This window comes from Heterobasidion irregulare (assembly GCF_000320585.1).
Source record: "Heterobasidion irregulare TC 32-1 unplaced genomic scaffold scaffold_02, whole genome shotgun sequence".
NCBI lineage: Eukaryota > Fungi > Basidiomycota > Agaricomycetes > Russulales > Bondarzewiaceae > Heterobasidion > Heterobasidion irregulare.
The window spans coordinates 2,418,820-2,434,395 of record NW_009258198.1 but is presented as its reverse complement, the minus strand read 5'-3'; the positions used below and the strand labels follow the sequence as shown (position 1 = coordinate 2,434,395).

The 15,576-nt window shown below is 50.4% G+C and overlaps 7 protein-coding genes across 7 annotated transcripts; 4 read left to right on the top strand and 3 right to left on the bottom strand.

Moving 5' to 3' along the window:
- Window positions 1-1,201: 1,201 nt before the first annotated feature.
- On the top strand, window positions 1,202-3,202 carry HETIRDRAFT_471217 (uncharacterized protein; the record flags this gene model as incomplete). Its single annotated transcript, XM_009544466.1, has 7 exons — window positions 1,202-1,450; window positions 1,503-1,531; window positions 1,585-1,711; window positions 1,767-1,842; window positions 1,904-1,923; window positions 1,985-2,470; window positions 2,535-3,202. The coding sequence occupies 7 exons, from the start codon at window positions 1,202-1,204 to the stop codon at window positions 2,976-2,978; spliced, it is 1,431 nt and encodes a 476-aa protein (XP_009542761.1). The 3' UTR covers window positions 2,979-3,202.
- Window positions 3,024-4,539, bottom strand: HETIRDRAFT_145803 (lipase). The gene is made up of 4 exons (XM_009544465.1): window positions 4,098-4,539; window positions 3,746-4,036; window positions 3,200-3,679; window positions 3,024-3,145 (listed from the first exon to the last, which is right to left on the bottom strand). Exons 1-4 carry the CDS (start codon window positions 4,524-4,526, stop codon window positions 3,104-3,106), a joined length of 1,242 nt encoding a protein of 413 aa, XP_009542760.1. The 5' UTR covers window positions 4,527-4,539; the 3' UTR covers window positions 3,024-3,103.
- A 744-nt stretch (window positions 4,540-5,283) lies between these two features.
- HETIRDRAFT_471210 (uncharacterized protein) lies at window positions 5,284-6,493 on the top strand. The gene is made up of 8 exons (XM_009544464.1): window positions 5,284-5,391; window positions 5,484-5,542; window positions 5,608-5,668; window positions 5,724-5,789; window positions 5,854-6,086; window positions 6,138-6,216; window positions 6,277-6,299; window positions 6,356-6,493. The coding sequence occupies exons 1-8, from the start codon at window positions 5,349-5,351 to the stop codon at window positions 6,359-6,361; spliced, it is 570 nt and encodes a 189-aa protein (XP_009542759.1). The 5' UTR covers window positions 5,284-5,348; the 3' UTR covers window positions 6,362-6,493.
- Window positions 6,494-6,656: 163 nt separating this feature from the next.
- HETIRDRAFT_60358 (glycosyltransferase family 50 protein) lies at window positions 6,657-8,439 on the top strand (the record flags this gene model as incomplete). The annotated part of the gene is made up of 4 exons (XM_009543545.1): window positions 6,657-6,921; window positions 7,019-7,729; window positions 7,811-8,111; window positions 8,182-8,439. Exons 1-4 carry the CDS (start codon window positions 6,689-6,691, stop codon window positions 8,437-8,439), a joined length of 1,503 nt encoding a protein of 500 aa, XP_009541840.1. The 5' UTR covers window positions 6,657-6,688.
- Window positions 8,440-8,582: 143 nt separating this feature from the next.
- HETIRDRAFT_122315 (uncharacterized protein) lies at window positions 8,583-9,179 on the bottom strand (the record flags this gene model as incomplete). Its single annotated transcript, XM_009544463.1, has 4 exons — window positions 8,583-8,669; window positions 8,729-8,892; window positions 8,954-9,122; window positions 9,177-9,179. The coding sequence occupies 4 exons, from the start codon at window positions 9,177-9,179 to the stop codon at window positions 8,583-8,585; spliced, it is 423 nt and encodes a 140-aa protein (XP_009542758.1).
- A 193-nt stretch (window positions 9,180-9,372) lies between these two features.
- HETIRDRAFT_471204 (uncharacterized protein) lies at window positions 9,373-12,244 on the top strand (the record flags this gene model as incomplete). Its single annotated transcript, XM_009544462.1, has 11 exons — window positions 9,373-9,656; window positions 9,719-9,890; window positions 10,029-10,086; window positions 10,156-10,211; window positions 10,265-10,424; window positions 10,484-10,547; window positions 10,599-11,004; window positions 11,057-11,116; window positions 11,172-11,235; window positions 11,291-11,678; window positions 11,807-12,244. The coding sequence occupies 11 exons, from the start codon at window positions 9,373-9,375 to the stop codon at window positions 12,087-12,089; spliced, it is 1,995 nt and encodes a 664-aa protein (XP_009542757.1). The 3' UTR covers window positions 12,090-12,244.
- A 1,721-nt stretch (window positions 12,245-13,965) lies between these two features.
- HETIRDRAFT_310859 (uncharacterized protein) lies at window positions 13,966-15,475 on the bottom strand (the record flags this gene model as incomplete). Its single annotated transcript, XM_009544461.1, has 5 exons — window positions 13,966-14,235; window positions 14,290-14,422; window positions 14,482-14,874; window positions 14,933-15,215; window positions 15,265-15,475. The coding sequence occupies 5 exons, from the start codon at window positions 15,473-15,475 to the stop codon at window positions 13,966-13,968; spliced, it is 1,290 nt and encodes a 429-aa protein (XP_009542756.1).
- Between the last annotated feature and the right edge of the window lie 101 nt (window positions 15,476-15,576).

Sequence of the window (15,576 nt, the reverse complement as noted above, 5' to 3'; positions counted from 1 at the left end):
GTTTCCTCTTCGGTCATCTCAGAAACCTCTCTTCTTCCCTTCGCCAAACCCGCACCATCCCATGTCTTCTGGCTCGGGAATCCTCTCGCGTCTTGGTCCTCCGTGGACACCAGGGAAATAATCTCTGTTGACATTGTCAAAGAGCCTGGAACCCTTGCTCTTAACCGTATAGCAAGTACGTCTTGTTCTGAAAGGGCGGTTGACGAATAGCTGGACGCCCGCTATCCATCAGTACGCTTGTGGTAAACACTAGTAAAGAATCTTCCATCAATTGTGTCTTAATAAACGTCACCGTTTCCCTTCCGGCCGCTGCATCCGCATTTGAAGCTCAAATGGGCATAAGCACTGCACGAGCCAACCTCTATCTTACGCGCGAACGTCACCGACAGCAACCCACATGCCAGTGGGAACTGCATCCAGCTTCTTCAGACCGAGGCTGACAAGGCTGACGAGAAGCAAGCTGAGGTGAGCATGACACCCGGTTACACTATGGCTCACGAGGCTCGTGGCGCTTACGCTGAGACGCCCCACGTCCTGAAAAAAACATCGCATTCAACTCCACCATCAGCGCTCCAGTGGTTGTCATCGAGCTGCGCGTCAGGACGCGTTCAAGCTATCTAGCACACGACCATGTATATGGCTCTTATCTCAATCGAGCCGTTCAGGGCGAGCTGCCCTCCTTTCCCACTACCGCGCGTTTGTGAACCACAAGCCTTTTTGTTCGTTAGTGAGTATGTATTTGTATGCAGGGTCGTCATATCTTCCATATCCTCCACCTCACTCCTCCATTCAATCCTGTATCTGGCCTTGGTGGTCAGACGCGATAGGCGGACAAACCGCCTTTTGACCACGTATATGTAACTTGATGCGCGATACATAAGGTTAAAGCACACGCTCTTCCGTTCCCTGGGAATCTGGCACTTTCGCACAGCGATATTGCATCTTCCTTAACATTTGTGTAGTCGACATGTGCAATTCAAGTCTGGAAGTACATCCATGATCTAGCGTCATTGGAGTACACGTGCGTGTCATACTGGTATAGCTCTCTATCGTTTGCAGTCTGCTTGCATATCGTCCTTCTACGCAAGTGAATCCATGTCGCGTAGATCCATCGGAGCCGCAGTCATGTGATACCATCCATCGTGCTCCCTTCCACTTCCTCGTCTCCGCTTCCTCCGAGTTCCTAAGCTACTCCTCAAGCATGTCTCCGCTTCCTCGCAGCACTGTTTTCTATGGCCTGGTGATAAATCCGCAGACCCTTTCGAGCTACCAAGCGTTGCCGAACTGCTTGCTTTGTGTGTCTCCGTTTGGGGATATCGATTGGATCGAAGAAGACATAGCAGCATCTATGGTCCAGGATGCCATGGCGCAGAAGGGAAGTTTGGATGCAGATCTGGTTGAACTGAAGCGTGGCGAGTTTATCATGCCCGGCTTCGTTGATACCCACACGGTTCGCTCTCCGGATAAGAAAGAATGATCGACCTCTGAAGTTTGATGCATAGCATGGACCACAATTTCCTAACATCGGCAGGTGAGTAGTGGAACATAGATGCCAGGGGCTTATTCTAATTGAGTAATTCCCAGTGGACAGCAGCATGAGCTGCTTGACTGGCTGAGAGAGACTACTTTTCCTATGGAAGCCAAGTATGCCGACGTCCAATTCGCCAGACGCGCTTACGATGCAACCGTGAAACGTATCATAAACTCGGGTGTGAGTCGTACTTTTTTTTTTGAGGTCCTGGCCCAGATTCTGGATTTTCGCGCAGACTACAACGTGCTGCTATTATGGATCACTCCACTTGGAGGCGACGAAAGCGCTCGCAGAGATTGTCCACGCATATGGTTTGTCATTGAACTTACGCCACTTCCCATGTATCCTCACCACTGATACTTCTCCGGCTAGGCCAAAGAGCTTTCGTAGGGGTAGGTAAGCCTCGGAGATCGCAGCGCTCCACATCCGAAGACCGACGTTCTTTGATTCTAGAAATGTAACATGAACCGAGATAGCCCTGTCGACTATATCGAGCCCTCTGTCGAAGCGTCGATAGCTGCAACAACCGCGCTCATCGCGCACATTCGCTCTCTCCCCGATCTCAACTCGCCCGCTCTGGTGCAGCCTGTACTCACGCCCCGCTTCGCAATCTCGTGCACCCCGCCGCTGCTATCCTCGTTGGGATCCCTTGCACGCGAGGATCCCACACTTCTCGTGCAGACGCACATCGGCGAAAACCGAAGCGAGATCGCGTATACCAAGACTCTATTCCCTGAGTGCAGATCGTACGCGGACGTGTATGATCACTACGGACTTCTCGGCCGGCGCACAGTTCTCGCGCATGCGGTATATCTGGAGGAAGAGGAGGTGCAGCTGATCAAATCGAGGGAGGCAGGGATTTCGCATTGTCCGACGAGCAACTTTAATCTTAGGAGTGGGGTCTGTAGAGTGGGCGAGTTGCTCGATAGAGGCATCAAGGTTTGTGCTTCACAAAAGAGTATCCTATTCCTCTAGATCTCGAAGTTGGCTGACTCTTCGGCAGATCGGTCTGGGAACAGACGTCTCGGGCGGATATTCACAGTCTATCCTCACAGAGATCAAGCACGCCAGCACTGCATCCAAAATCATACAATTGCAGTCCCCAACGACTGGTGATATTCCATCGTCCGCGACGTTTGCGAATCGCCAACTTCCTCTCGCGACTCTATTGCACCTCGCGACCCTCGGCGGTGCCCAGGTATGCGATCTGCAATCTCGCACCGGCTCCTTTGCCCCGGGAAAGGCATTCGACGCACTCCTTGTCAGCGTCAACAGCACCGTCGGAAATCCTGGTCTGTGGGGCGTCGACCAAGATGCTGCTTTGGGAATCCAGACCGCCGCGCCTAATGAGATGCTCGAGAGGTTTTTCTTCACGGGGGACGATAGGAATATCAGGAGGGTGTATGTTCAAGGAAAGTGGATCGGTGGTGCTGAGCAGAGAAGGTGATTTTTTGTTGGACGAAGCGCAGCGTGCTGGCCAGCGCTCATGTCAGAGTTTGAAAGGGACCACAGGTGGTCCGTGGCTGATAATAATGTGAGAGAGATATGATACAATTTAACCTACAGGTGATTTCAATTGTCCTCGAAGTCTCCAAATTCCCATTTCCAACAATCCTGTTTGTGGACGCGGTCAGTGTTGAGCAAAGGAAAAAGCAGATTTTCACTAACAACACAATCTTCGTCCTCTTCAACTGCCAACGGTACATCTCTACCCTCCTCCCATTCGCGATCTAGCTCTAGGATATTCATGATGACCTCCCGGATGATATGCTTCCTCACATCCACCCGCCATCCCAGCTTATTTACCGTATCGTACACAATCTTCTTCCCCAAATGGCATCGTGTTTCCAATGCATACCCGGCTGATGCGCAGGGAGAGCCGAAGCCCGTACACACACCTTGTGGTATGGGATCGGCGTTATGGTAAACGTGAGTTACCGGGGCGGACGGAGCGCTCGACGTTGGCGACCTCGGAGGTAAGGGGAGGTGGAGACGATGAGCAGCCAAGCTTTCGCCGGGTGATTCAAAGGCAATAGCGGGGAACCCGAAGGTGGTGCCGAGGAGTGAAGCAAGTGCACCCCCGAGGGAATGACCGACTAGCCAGATATTTGAGTGTGGGAAGAGGGTGGTCAAGTTGCTCACGAGGTTCTGTAAATTTGAATATCGATTCATTAATATTCGCTGTATTAGCAGGTACTGGGTAAAGAGACTTGCAACTCCAACCGAATAGAACAGGCTATCTTGAATAAGCGCCTCGGAGAGACAGGTGTTGTCGCATCTCCAGTGACGAGAGTAGCAGTCACATACGGTGGAGAACACCCACGAGAAATCGACGCGGGCGCAGCAGCACGAAAAGAGGAGGTTATCGTTGTATTTGTCAATCTTGGACGTGGCTCCTTGGACGGTCGTACCCTTGATCGACAATATGACAGTCGAGTTGTCAGAAGACACGAAGACATGACCACGAGGTCCTCCCTCTGATTCTCCCCACCCAAACGGAAAGCTCTGGAGATCGAACGCCGATTATGTGAAGTGGTGATACGGCTTAGAGGCAGAAAGTACTCACAACATTCCATGCCTCATCGATGTCATACCAGTTCTTCTGTCCAGGAAGGGCATATGCATTCCCTGTCATCCGTGCAAGCTGCGATATTGTATGTCGGTCCCCGACATCGGGGCCTAGTACCTTAACCTGATCCCATTGAACCTCCTCGCTCTGAGCATGCCTCACTGATCGCCATCGAGCATGTTGTATTGCCTCAGCCGATCGAGGCCGGTATATTGTTGTGGGAACAGCACGCAGCGCCAGTGAAGCACTGGGTCGGGCACGAGTGTCGTCGAATATGATCTGTTCTGTGCCAGCGTGATCGAGGTGAGGCAGGCGATATTCGTGCGCGAGGCTGAACGAAAGTGGGATCGAGCTTGGACTACAAGCCCCCGGGGACGGCAAAAAGAAGAGAAAAGAGAGGATAATTATCGTTGATACTGGAAACATGTCCTGGACGCACAATACATCTAAAGACAAGAGACTCTGTGCTAGAGCCCTAGTGTAGTTATGTTGCTGATTTATTCATTTCCATTTTGGGCCGTGTGGGGTACAAGGCTATAGTTCCCACGCCTCGCTGGACCTCTATGCCCAAGCAAAGCCAAATATCTCAGCTCATATATATATAAGGCAGCACGCGTCGCGTCTTTTTTCCTCAACGCGACCCCTTAGACAGTGCCCGTCCTGCTATCCATCACAGGAAGGACGAGGCGATTCGGTTCAGCGCAGAAGAATGCTTGGGTGGGTAAAAGAACTCTCGCACTCTCTTCGTTTTGGAAGAATTTTGGTGTCGTGAGTGTCAGACCTTCCCTATATCATTTTTCTTTCCCTTTCCTTTCCCGTGTCAGTCACAATTTCCTCCTCATCCTCTTGGCCCTTGTTGTGAAAAAAAGAGACCTCAGTTCCGCTACAGGGTATTGGTTGTTAATAGTACATATAAACCCTTGAATTTCATGTGAGGGTGTTTTTTTGATCAATGGATTTGTGTCATCGCGGTGACCTAATGGTGCGATCATGAACGTGAGTGATACAGTTCTACGCATCCAGAATGGGAGACAATTTTTTGTTGTGAGTATGACATCTCCGCGAAGTCAAGTGCACGTTAAGGACGTTGCGAACGTCGAGCAGACAATGTTGGGATATATATAGGTTACGGGGTCCTGAGTAAGCATCATAACACGTCTGCCGGCGTCATCACTTGTACCGCATCTCCCTGAACTCCGTGTGCTCCCTTACCTTCCACTCTATTCTTCGTCACTGCTGTTTGCTGTCATGTTCATCATCAACTGGTTCTGGGACGTTCTCGCTCAGCTGGGTACGTTATTTCTTTGTCTGCACCCTCCCGCCGCTACAATAGGGCACGAGGCATACCGGGAACACGCAACTGACTAGCCACTTCTGAAACAGGTCTGCTGCACAAGAATGCCAAAATTCTGTTCTTAGGGCTGGATAATGCTGGAAAGACGGTATGTTAACTTCAGAGCGTCGCCACGGTCTGCTATCGTTTAACTTGGTTTGTTTTTCGGAGTAGACTCTTCTACACATGCTCAAAAACGACAGGCTAGCCACGCTCCAGCCCACACTTCATCCCAGTCTGTTGAACCACTCCTCTCGTATTGACGGCTGTCTTATCGTTCTCGCCTCTAGCCTCTGAGGAGCTGGCTATTGGTAACGTGAAGTTCACGACATACGACCTCGGTGGTCACCAGCAGGGTACGTATCGTTAAACTGTCCTTCGCATTGTGACCGCTTGTTTACTTGATATGCACTTAATTAGCTCGCCGTCTCTGGCGGGACTACTTCCCTGAAGTCGACGGTATCGTCTTCTTGGTTGATAGTGCCGACTTTGAGCGCTTTCCCGAGTCCAAGGCTGAGCTTGATGCTCTTCTTTCAATCGAGGAGCTGTCGAAGGTTCCTTTCCTCATTCTTGGCAACAAGATTGATGCGCCAGGGGCCGTCAGTGAGGAGGAGTTGAGGCATCATTTGGGGTTGTATCAGACTACCGGCAAGGTATGACGTGTTCATGCGGTTGTGTAAGAGTTGACCTAATATCGGAAACAGGGCAAGGTTCCGTTGAACGACATCCGCCCCATTGAGATTTTCATGTGCTCAGTTGTGCAGAGGCAGGGGTACGGCGAAGGTGCGTAGACATAACGATGTTGCTTTCACAGCCCTATCTGACGGGCGTTCATGCTCATAGGTTTCCGCTGGGTCTCACAATACGTGCGTGAAAGCTCATGCACATCTCGTTCTCCTCCTCACTTTGCATTGATTTTCAGATTTAAGCTCTTTGATATGGCGAGTCTGTTCGAACTGGATTGCCTTTGTTTTCCTTTACGGTGTCAGCATGCCTCGTTACGACTGAGCAATATGTTTCGTGTCCTTAGTCCTCATATAGTCCATGCATTTTCCCTTTACAGACGCTAAGATTTTGAGTTACAAGCCCGTATCGCACATCGCTGCTCGCCTGCCACGTCAGGGGTGCCATGGGTCCGGTAGACGTGCCCATTCATCCGTGTTCTAGCTTACGTTTCCACTCTTTACTTCTCACCTGCACGTCGCCCAAACATTGTGCATTTCCCGTATCTGAGGATCCGTCGAAATAGCGACATATGAATCGGGACTTGGTTTTGTCGTCTTTGCTGAACTTCCGCGTCGCGTTCGTCTTATCTGCCGTTCTGCGCATAGGTCTAATTCTGTACAGCGAATGGCATGATGCCCGCTCCGTTGTGAAATACACCGACATCGACTATCGCGTCTTCAGCGATGCAACACGGTTCACGCTCAACCCAGGACCGGGAAATCATGCGCAGGGATTCCTCGGACAATGGATCAACATCGGAGAGTGAGTCCTCCTATCCTTCGCTCGTCTACCGATCAGTATCATCAACCACACGCATCCATCTTCTACAATCATATTCCATAATCGTTTTGGCATGAAGCCCGTACACACGGCAGACGTACCGCTACACCCCTCTACTCGCGCTTTTGCTGTCTCCGAACGAGTGGCTCCACGGATCCTTCGGCAAGTATCTCTTTGCGGGATGTGACATCCTGGCGGGCGTGTTGATACACCGACTCTTGGTGTCCGTCATCCTGTCGCGTTCCGTGCCTCCATCGGCTAGTCCTTCTTCACCCTCTACTTCTTCAGATAGAGCCAAGTTATCTCTCTCCACCCAAAACTCAGATCACCCTGATAACCGCAAACGGATTTCCATTTCACCGGAACCCGCGCCTGAGGCGGCGATTGAGGAGGCGATTGCCAGATACGCGACACTCCTTACGTCTCTTCACCTTTTCAGTCCGTTTGTTTTCAGTATATCAACACGCGGCTCCTCGGAGTCGGTGCTTTTGTTCTTTGTGCTTCTTACTTTGTTCTGTGCGCTGCGAGGGAGATGGAATACCGCTGCGGTTCTTTTGGGCCTCAGCACACATTGGAAAATTTATCCAGTCATCTATGGCGTGGCGTGTGTCGGCGTGATTGGGAGGGAACAGGAACAGCGTTCCGACTCTCCAACCCGGAGGAAGGGCGTGCACGACAGGATGACTAGAATCAAGCGATATGTCAAGATTTTCGTGAACGTACAGACTATCAGGTTTGCCACGATCAGTGCGGGTACATTCTTTGCGCTAGGCCTCGTGATGTACGCCATGTAAGCTCCTACGTTCACACTGTATATTCTATCTTCATTTGCCCCGGCAGCGGAGTGTCTATTGACTGTCGTTTTACCTAGATGGGGCTATCCCTTCCTTTATGAAACCTACCTCTACCACCTCCATCGGCTCGACCACCGACACAACTTCTCTCCGTACTTCTATCTGATCTACCTAGCCTACCCAAATCCATCCTCGGAACCTTACCAGCTGTCTTTGTGGCGCAGCCTGCTGCGATCGCCGTTGACGAGTTTTGTACCACAGATGATCCTTTCCTTGGGCACCGGTGTGATGTTTGGACGGAAGCGGGAGCACTTGGTCTTCGCGTGGTTCGTACAAACGGTGGTTTTTGTCATTTTCAATAAAGTTTGCACCTCTCAGGTATGTCGAATCATTCGGGCATGCAAAAATGCATTGTGCTATCGGTGTTGATTAAAAGCTTCGTGCGTAGTACTTCCTCTGGTATCTCCTATTCTTGCCGCTACTTGTGCCGAGCCTTGCCATCTCGTGGCACCGGGCCTTGCTGTATCTGGCGATCTGGATGGGCACGCAGGTGCTGTGGCTCAGTCAGGCGTACAAGCTAGAGTTCCTGGGAGATAATGTGTTCTACCACTTATGGATCTGCAGTATGATTTACGTGGTTGGACATAGTTGGGTCTTGGGCGGCATCATGGACAGATATGGTAGAAAACAAGGCATCAGAATTTGAACTCTATGGGGAGCCTTCGTCACATTCGTAGTCGATCCTCTTTCCAAGGTTTGTATGCTTGTTAATCGAGTTTTCCATTCGTTGGCACAGTAATCATACAAATATACAAACAGGTAAGCTCCCCTGACTCCGACCTATGCGGGTCACTTCCCGAGCAAGTGCGCGTCCAGTGCCTCTTTAGTGAGACCTTCTGCGCCATCTCGGATCTCGACGACCTTGCCCACATCCGCCTGCGCTTCAGTGGGTCAGCGATCGATCAGCGATGATCTACTCATCGTCGAAAGCTCACGGTGGTCTGGAAGTCCAGGAAGCCGCTGGCATGTAATGTTAGCATACCGGTCTCACAAGAAGGCGGTGCCCAGTTAATGATGACGAGGGGGAAGGATTTCCGCCCATCTGGATGGTTCAGCTCATATGAGAGCACTACATAACGAGGAGAGCTGTCCGGGAGCTCTTTTGAAGAGATGCGATGAAGGATCAATCGATGAGGATGGTTGAAAAGCAGAGAACATACCTTCTGCGAGATCCTCTGGGGTTATGTTGTCGAACTGTTCAACTTCCTCCATGAGCAACTTCTGCTTATTGATCTTGATCACGAGCGCGGCATTTCCAGAGCTACGGCGGGCGAATCTAAATTTCCGGAGGGAGTCTTTGAGCTCTTGTGGGATATCGACGGTGTGCGACTAGGCTGTAAATCTGAGGGTGGTTTGAGATGGGGATCTGTGTTGTGTACTGACCATAGCAGAAGGGAGCAAGAGAGATAAGATAAGCGATCGCGATGCGAGGGAGCCAATCGACTGCTCGGTCAGATGTGTCAGCAATCTTAACCGGGCTCAGTTTGCCCATGCCTGGTCGACGCAGGACCATGCTTGTTACGGCCGGCTCCCCATGTTCTCCATTTCCTCCTTCTGACCACCACCATCGCGCTCTGTGATGTCTGGTGAGCGCTTAAGAGATACCAGCTCAAAATCACGCTCCCGCGTTCGGGCATCGCGCGACGCTTCGCCCGCTGGACCTGAGAGTCTATTTCTGCTTGACGGACCAGTGACAGAAGAGGGTGTTGAATTGTTAGGGGAGTTTGTACACCCTTATCATCGTGAGTCTGAAGAGACCGAAGCCATCGGGGTGGACGAAGATCACCTCGACCAAGCTGCTCGCATTGAACAGATTGAGAAGCGGAACAAGTCTCCATGGTGGAAGAAGCCATCGGTCTGGTGGTTCGTATCCGTTCATGCTACTGTGCCGAGCTTCTTTTTGAACATTGTTTATATACACACAGGTTCATATCGCTGATCCCGTTCAGCACTATGGCAAGCACTGCGACTACCGCACCAAGAATCGAAGTCTTCACAAATATCATATGTGATGCCTACAAACATTCGAAATCGCCAGGCTCTGACTGGGACTCTGAACGGTTGGGACTGTCTGTATTAAGCATGACGCCGTATTCAGTTACAGGATCATCGCTTGATCCATCCGGCGTCTCTGCCGCATATGAATCGCTCTTGTCGGTGGACAACTCGGCTTTTCGCGACGAGGGTCTCCTCCCTGTCAGGGGCTTGAATGACACCGATTGGGTTATCCACGAGCCCCTCGTGTGCTCCTCGGACCCTGTGGTTCAAGCTGGTGTAGCAACCGTTCTGGCAGGTACGTATAATTATAGTCATAGTGTCAGCCCAAATAAAATAAAGGACATTCTAATACTTCTCAATACAGCCATGGCGACAACTACGGGAATCCTAAGCTGTTTTACAACTGGCTGGTGGGGTTCTGTAAGTTACATCATCTCGAAAGTCACCCTGTCTCAATCGAACACTTCATTCAGTTGTCCGATCGTTATGGGCGCACCTTCATCATGGGCATCGCTATCTGCGGTCTCCTAGTTCAAGATTTGAACTTCATAATAGTCACACTCTTCCCAAGCAAGGTACCTGGAGGCCATCTTTTCGTCCTGTTTGGATCTGTAGTCGAAGGCTGTTTGGGCGGTATGTCGATGGACCATCTATCTTGTCCATAGACAACACACTCACATTGTATCGTTCAGGCCTCACAACATCTATAGCAGCCATCCATGCTTATCTCGCTGACTGTAGCACTGCAGCATCTCGGTATGTTTATCGGAAGTGTCCCAATATCTTGACTCTGATCCAACCTGTCAGAGCGCGCAACTTCTCCCTCTTTCTTGGGCTTTTATTCACAGGTGCAGCCCTCGGCCCCTCTCTGGGCTCCTTGACGGTCCGATGGAGCTCCAACGTAATGGTTGTCTTCTACATGTCTACTTCCATACACTTCGTCTATGCCCTCCTGACGTGGTTTGTGATACCGGAGTCGTTGTTGCCTGTTCAAATGATGACCTCGCGCCGAAAGCATGCGGAAGAAGCGGCAGTGTATCGGCGTGCAAACGGCCTTCTTCCCAGACTGAAATCTTTGTTCTCGTTCTTGAGCCCGCTGATAATGCTGGCGCCACCCCTCATCGATCGTGCAGCTGCCTCGCAGAAATTCAGGTCGAGGGATTGGAGTCTGACACTCGTTGCCGTTGCTTATGGCTGTGTTATCTCACTCATGGTGAGAATTTTTTGGTCCAGTTGTCAAATCCATCATTAAGATTCTGCGTTAGGGGAGCCTTCAATATGTCCTTCAGTATGCTGGTGCAAGGTATCACTGGTCCACAGTCATGGTAAGCCTACCTTTACCTGAGTGGATTCAATGCAAATGTTTAATCGGTTCAATAGCTTGGGTACTGGATAAGTACAGTCTCAGCGGCTAGGGCTCTCTATTTGACTATATTTTTCCCTTGTATGTCTCTCTTGACTGTTCGCGTCTCTCCGCCTTGAGATTCACAGTGCTCTAGTGATCATCCGGATGTTTAGACCGAAAGCTTCTATTCAGCTCCCAGTATCTCCTTCAGAGCCACTTGACCCCCGCGCACCTTCCTCTCCGGCGAATGTCTCTTCCCGCCAGATAACCCACCCGTCGGGCCGTCAACCGCACGAGGATCACCATCCCCCTTCTTTTGACCTCAAGCTTGCACGTATATCCGCGCTTATCGATATAGTCTCATATGCTTTTATGGCGCTTGCACCTACACCGATCACCTTTGTCGCAGCTTCCGCCCTTGGCTCCCTCGGTACGGCATTCTCTCCGACAGTGCACAGTCTGTCTCTCGAACTCTATCGCCGGCGTGGTGGGACGGAATTTGGGAAATTATTCGGCGCGATGAGCGTAGTCCAAGCGCTCAGGTAAGTAATCGATCTCCGCTCTCCTGTTCCCTCGATCTATATTCGATATCGCTACACGCTGATTGCTCTTTCTCTTACAACTGCACTGCAATCGTGCAATCGCGCAATCGCGTAATTTTGACGTACAGCTCGCAAATCATAGGGCCTGCCGCTTTTGGTTTTGTTTACATTAAGACCGTCGCAACTTTCCCGCAGACCTTGCTCTTTGTGGCCATGGGGCTTTTCGTCATTGCATTCATACTACTTAGTCTCGTCAGGCTTGACAATGCTGCTCCGTACACGTCGGACGTTGAAGGGCAGCCATCGCCGATTCAAAGGGACCATCAGGAGACTTTTCTAGAGCCGCAAGCCCCTGCGATCGTCGTTGAGGATATGGACGCAGAACTTGGGGGAAGGGGAAGAAGACTCTAGATCGATCTGGCTTCCCTTCGAGAGAGATACAGATGGGAGCAGAAGTTTGGGTGGCTAGTATCTGTTTGTAAGAGAACACTGACTGGTGCGTTTTGCGGTTAGTTGTAATCGACCGAGATAGGCTTCAAAATTACTATGCCTTAGTTTTCTGACCCATTTGCTTTGCTTTTGAGCCATCCACATTTCTCAATACATGCAACACACTCCCGAACATGGACGTCCTTCCTATGTCCTGTGGCTAGACTCCTCAGTCCTTGTCATTTCTCCTGGTCATGCTTCCCGACCAACCGTCTTGGGTTCCGCTGTTCTCTTCTGCCCACCCAACGGGATGATCGAGCTCTAGTCTTCAATAATTGTGGTGTGCATCTAAATCCAACGATCTCATGCACAAGCTTTCTATGTGCCCAACAAATCAGCGAAACGACTCTAGCTCTGCGAACGATGGTGATATTGTTCATCACGCAGGCGACTTCCGGTACTAAGAGTGCTATCGAGTGACGAAAACGGAGAGGTTCAGCGTCACAAGTGGCAGGATCTTGAGCTATATACATGAGCAGAACTTACTACCGCAGTTGTGTCCGCGTGAGTTTCCAGTTTTCTCATGATAGGATACACCGACTACGAAGCATATCGGGTTCATATATTTGTGTATTAATAGGTGCTTTGCCATTATCTGTCTTCGTGCACTGGAACATAAGGTTCTGGTGAACCAACTTACGAAGTCAGTACACACTCAGTACACGTCCTATCACACATACCCTCGAGTTTGCTTGGATGAGGTCGAAATCGACAAACTCGAGCGCCAGCAGGGACAACGGCTGCACAACTCTGGCGTATATATCGAGTCGCCTGGGCATGCCATGAATGGTCGGAAACCCATGCCATTGTGGTTCTTTCTGGCTTCCCCATGATATTAATGATTTCGAGTGATCATCGAAGAATGTCTCGGAGTGTATGCGTTAGGCCACATTTCATCCAAAAGCCGTGTCGATTATCGGCTTATCTCAGCCCCTCGACACATCCAATTATGCCTTCGAACTTCATCATGCCTCATCAGGGTCAGGGTCAGTGTCGCTACGGGCTGATGATATCTGGCATCTTGTTCCAGTAAGTATTCTAAACCTTCAGCTTCGTCTCAGCGAAATCGGAAGTTGCAGCAACAGCACCTATAAAAACCACGGCGTCTCCATCTGGCTTGTTGAACAAAGGCCGGCCGCTGTGTATAAGATCTTGGTTCGCAGAAAGCACCTCCGACAGTCCGTCCTGGGCAAATCTTGATGTGGACAACAGTGACATGCCCCGCTGACTCTCATGATCCGCGAGGATCAAGCCAATGCAGGCGAGCACACCCATTTGTGTTCTGCAACATCCTGCAATGATGATGGTGATAGGGCTGACAAACTTACGTCTTTATGAAATGCTTATCGCGAAAAGCCAATACAGTATAGGGGATTCCGTCTCATTTCAGATATACGGTTCTCCTTCAGTCGCGCGCTGGAGACGTGTAGCCGGAGGCCCAGAGAGGATGTGAAGAGTGCCGAAAACAGCTGCCACCGAAGTGGCCATGTATCTGTGTAGTATGTATGGCGAATGAAAATCAGCAGGTGAGTATACAACCATCTGCTCCTTCGACCGGGTCGTTTCGCGGTGCGCAACACATATTTATCGTATTCCACGCTGTCGATTCAGAATATTGATCAAGATAAGATACCCCAAGCGCGTAGACTGCAGGATTGCATAGCGATTGCCCATATGCGTGCCGACTCTCTTGATACATGAGCAAGGTCCATAGCCATCTCTGTTTGCTTGCTCCAACTTGGGGGACGGACACTAGAAGCAATGGACAAGATCACCCAGAAGCAACGAAGTCAGTCGGCTAGGAAGATTTCTCCTTCCACCAAGTCCATGCGCCGATGCCTAATAAACAATTCCCGACTCCGATGACCGCATTTCCAGCACCGATGACAACCAAGAACAACCAAGCAACGCCAATAATTCTGTCAAGCGTGCGGCCTGTGTAGCGTTTAAGAGTGGCATAGCGGTCCGGTGAGAAGTCTGGGCGGTGCTGAAGAAGGGGAATGGTTTCTAAGGGGGAAGATATGGATGGCGAGGATGGCGGAAGGAGTAACAAGGAAACAATAGGTTTCTGCAAAGATGTGAAGATGAGATGCGCGAGTATGCGGAGGAATGTAAAACGTACGTGATCTGACGTCGTGTACGATGGGATCGCGGTATATAACATATTGGTAATGTCAGTCTTGTCTGGGGTATCGGGAGAGTCGGTGTAAGTAGTGTACAGAATCCTGTCAGTCCACGAAGGAGTTCTCTTTGTGCTGTATCCGGAAATGGCTTCAAATCAGAATCGTCAGAGAAGATACGAGGATTGACATACCTATAATGATCGACTTTTCCTATATCGTACTTGTAGCTACATTTGAATTGCCAAAATTCACCTTCTCTCATTCCTTGAAGGACAGTGTTGTTACGATGCTCAACCAGTAATTGATCGAACTCTTTGAGTTCTTCGCGACCTTCAAGTGTGGATAGTGCAGATTCTAGATTGAGACGATTCGCCGGACCAGCCAAAGCATGCGAGGATGGCAACGCCAGGCGAAAGTTCAGATCACCCAAGAGGAATAAATGCGAAGTAGAATATATTGTGGACGGTGACGTGGTGGAGGTGCCTGGGAGGGGTGCAAAAAGCAGCGAGCGGACGATATGATGGTAATCCGCAATTCGCTGTGCTAGTTTAGGCTCATGGGCTGTAAGGTGAGCACACACAAAACTGTAATAAGAAACATACCTGTCAGAGAGACATCGAAGAAAAAGAAATTCGAACTCACGTGTAGACCTCTCCAACGCCCGCATCGACATTTTGAACCCTGAACCTCACACCCACGGCGCCTTTATTTCCCATGTACGCAGGTCCACAGCCAATCCATGAAGTCTGTACATCAGTCACCCTGCGCGCAATACCTGTGTCTTTTGCGTAAACAAGTAAAGCAACACCAACATTTACAACCTTGGCGACCAAGGAGTAACGACCCTTGTCAGGAGCATGGGCTTCGATTTGCGAAAGAATGAGGGCATTCCTGTTTTCGATGACAGACCTCGAAAACCCCGAAACTGTGATAATTTGTGATGCGATAAGCTTCAGAATATAGATAATACTCACGACCAAGGTGAAGAGGCAGCAGCTCCTGGAAGCCAACAGCAACAATGTCTGGACCGCGAGGGTCGCGCGCGAGGAAGTTGGAAACTTCGAGGGTCGGTGACAACCAGTCGACGAGGTCCTGAGGAACGCCTTGCACGCCCTGCAGAGCGGTATTGTAGGATGCTAGCTGGACGAGAACACGGTCTATGCGCGAAGCGCTGTCGGGCAACATGGCTGGCCTAAGTGATGGAGAAGATTGGAAGGTCATGGGAAGAGGCTCCATCGATGTCACGACACGCCGGCACGTACGTTGTGAATGATTTCACATGCAGT